The sequence below is a fragment of the Corapipo altera genome, unplaced genomic scaffold (genome assembly GCF_003945725.1).
Source record: "Corapipo altera isolate COAL_440 unplaced genomic scaffold, ASM394572v1 272, whole genome shotgun sequence".
In the NCBI taxonomy this organism is placed as follows: Eukaryota; Metazoa; Chordata; class Aves; order Passeriformes; family Pipridae; genus Corapipo; species Corapipo altera.
The window spans coordinates 195,239-196,262 of NW_020885095.1; the positions used below are offsets into that span (position 1 = coordinate 195,239).

Below are 1,024 nucleotides of genomic sequence, written 5' to 3' on the forward strand. Positions count from 1 at the left end.
CACCATGTCATACTTGGGGCCGGTCCCGTGTCCCCCCGTCACGCGTGGGGCCGGTTCCACGTTCCCCCTGTCACGCATCGGAAAAGTCCAGTGTCCCATTATGACGCGTGGGGCCGGTCCCGTGCCCGCTGGTCAGGCGCGGGGGACGGCCACGTGTCACCGCGTCCCGCGTGGGTCCGGCCCCGTGTCCCCACCCCGTTCCCGCCCCCCGCCCTTCCCCTTCCCCTTCCCGCCCCGTTTCAGTTTCGTTTCGCTGCCGGGGCGGAGCCGCGCGGCGTCCGGTGCGTGGGGGGGGTCCTGCCCCGGGGGCGTGGGGAGGGTCCTGCCCTCGGAGAGCTGGGGGGTCCTGCCCCGGGACGTGGGGGGTCCTGCCCGGGTCCGCGAGGGGTGTCCGGGGCTATGGGGGGGCTCTGCCCGGGGGGTGTCCTCGGTACGGAGGTGCGGGGGGGGATGCGGATGTGGGGTTTGGGGAGGGGTTGAGGTCACGCGTGGGTGCAGGGGGGTCACCCCGGTGCTGAGGGGAGCAGGAACAGGGTGGGTAGAGGAGCTGAGGGGGATTCCATCTCGCCCCCCCAGTGTGTGGGTGTCCCAGGGTGGTGGGGTGTGGTGCTGGAGGTGCAGGAGGTCCCCCCAATGTGTGGGTGCCCCGAGACGGGGGGGCTGAATTGCAGGCGCTGCCCCTGGGGGTGCTGGCACTGGGGAGCTCCCCCCAACGTGTGGGTGCCCCAGGATGGCGCGAGGGGTGCTGGAGGTGCGGGGGGTCCCCCCTGACACCCCAGAGGAGCTGCTGGTCCTGTACTTCGAGAGCCAGCGGCGCTCGGGGGGTGGCCCCGTGCAGAGCTGCCAGCGCCTCGGCCCCCTCTTCTTCCTCACCTTCGAGGACCCCCAGGGTAAGTGCAGGGAGGGTCCCAGTTCTAACTGGGAGTGCTCGGATGGGATGTGGGGAGTCAGTACCAACTGGGAGCACTGGGATGGGATGTGAGGGGTCACAATCCCAATTGGGAGCACTGGGATGGGATGTGAG

The 1,024-nt window shown here is 70.8% G+C and overlaps 1 protein-coding gene across 1 annotated transcript in view; it reads left to right on the forward strand.

Moving 5' to 3' along the window:
* The first annotated feature begins 730 nt into the window (after window positions 1-730).
* PARP10 (poly(ADP-ribose) polymerase family member 10) overlaps window positions 731-1,024 on the forward strand; it is a 6,166-nt gene continuing 5,872 nt past the window's right edge. The window contains exon 1 of the mRNA XM_027669640.1: window positions 731-890. Coding sequence (XP_027525441.1) covers window positions 731-890 — 160 coding nt within the window. The remainder of the gene's footprint in view (window positions 891-1,024) is intronic.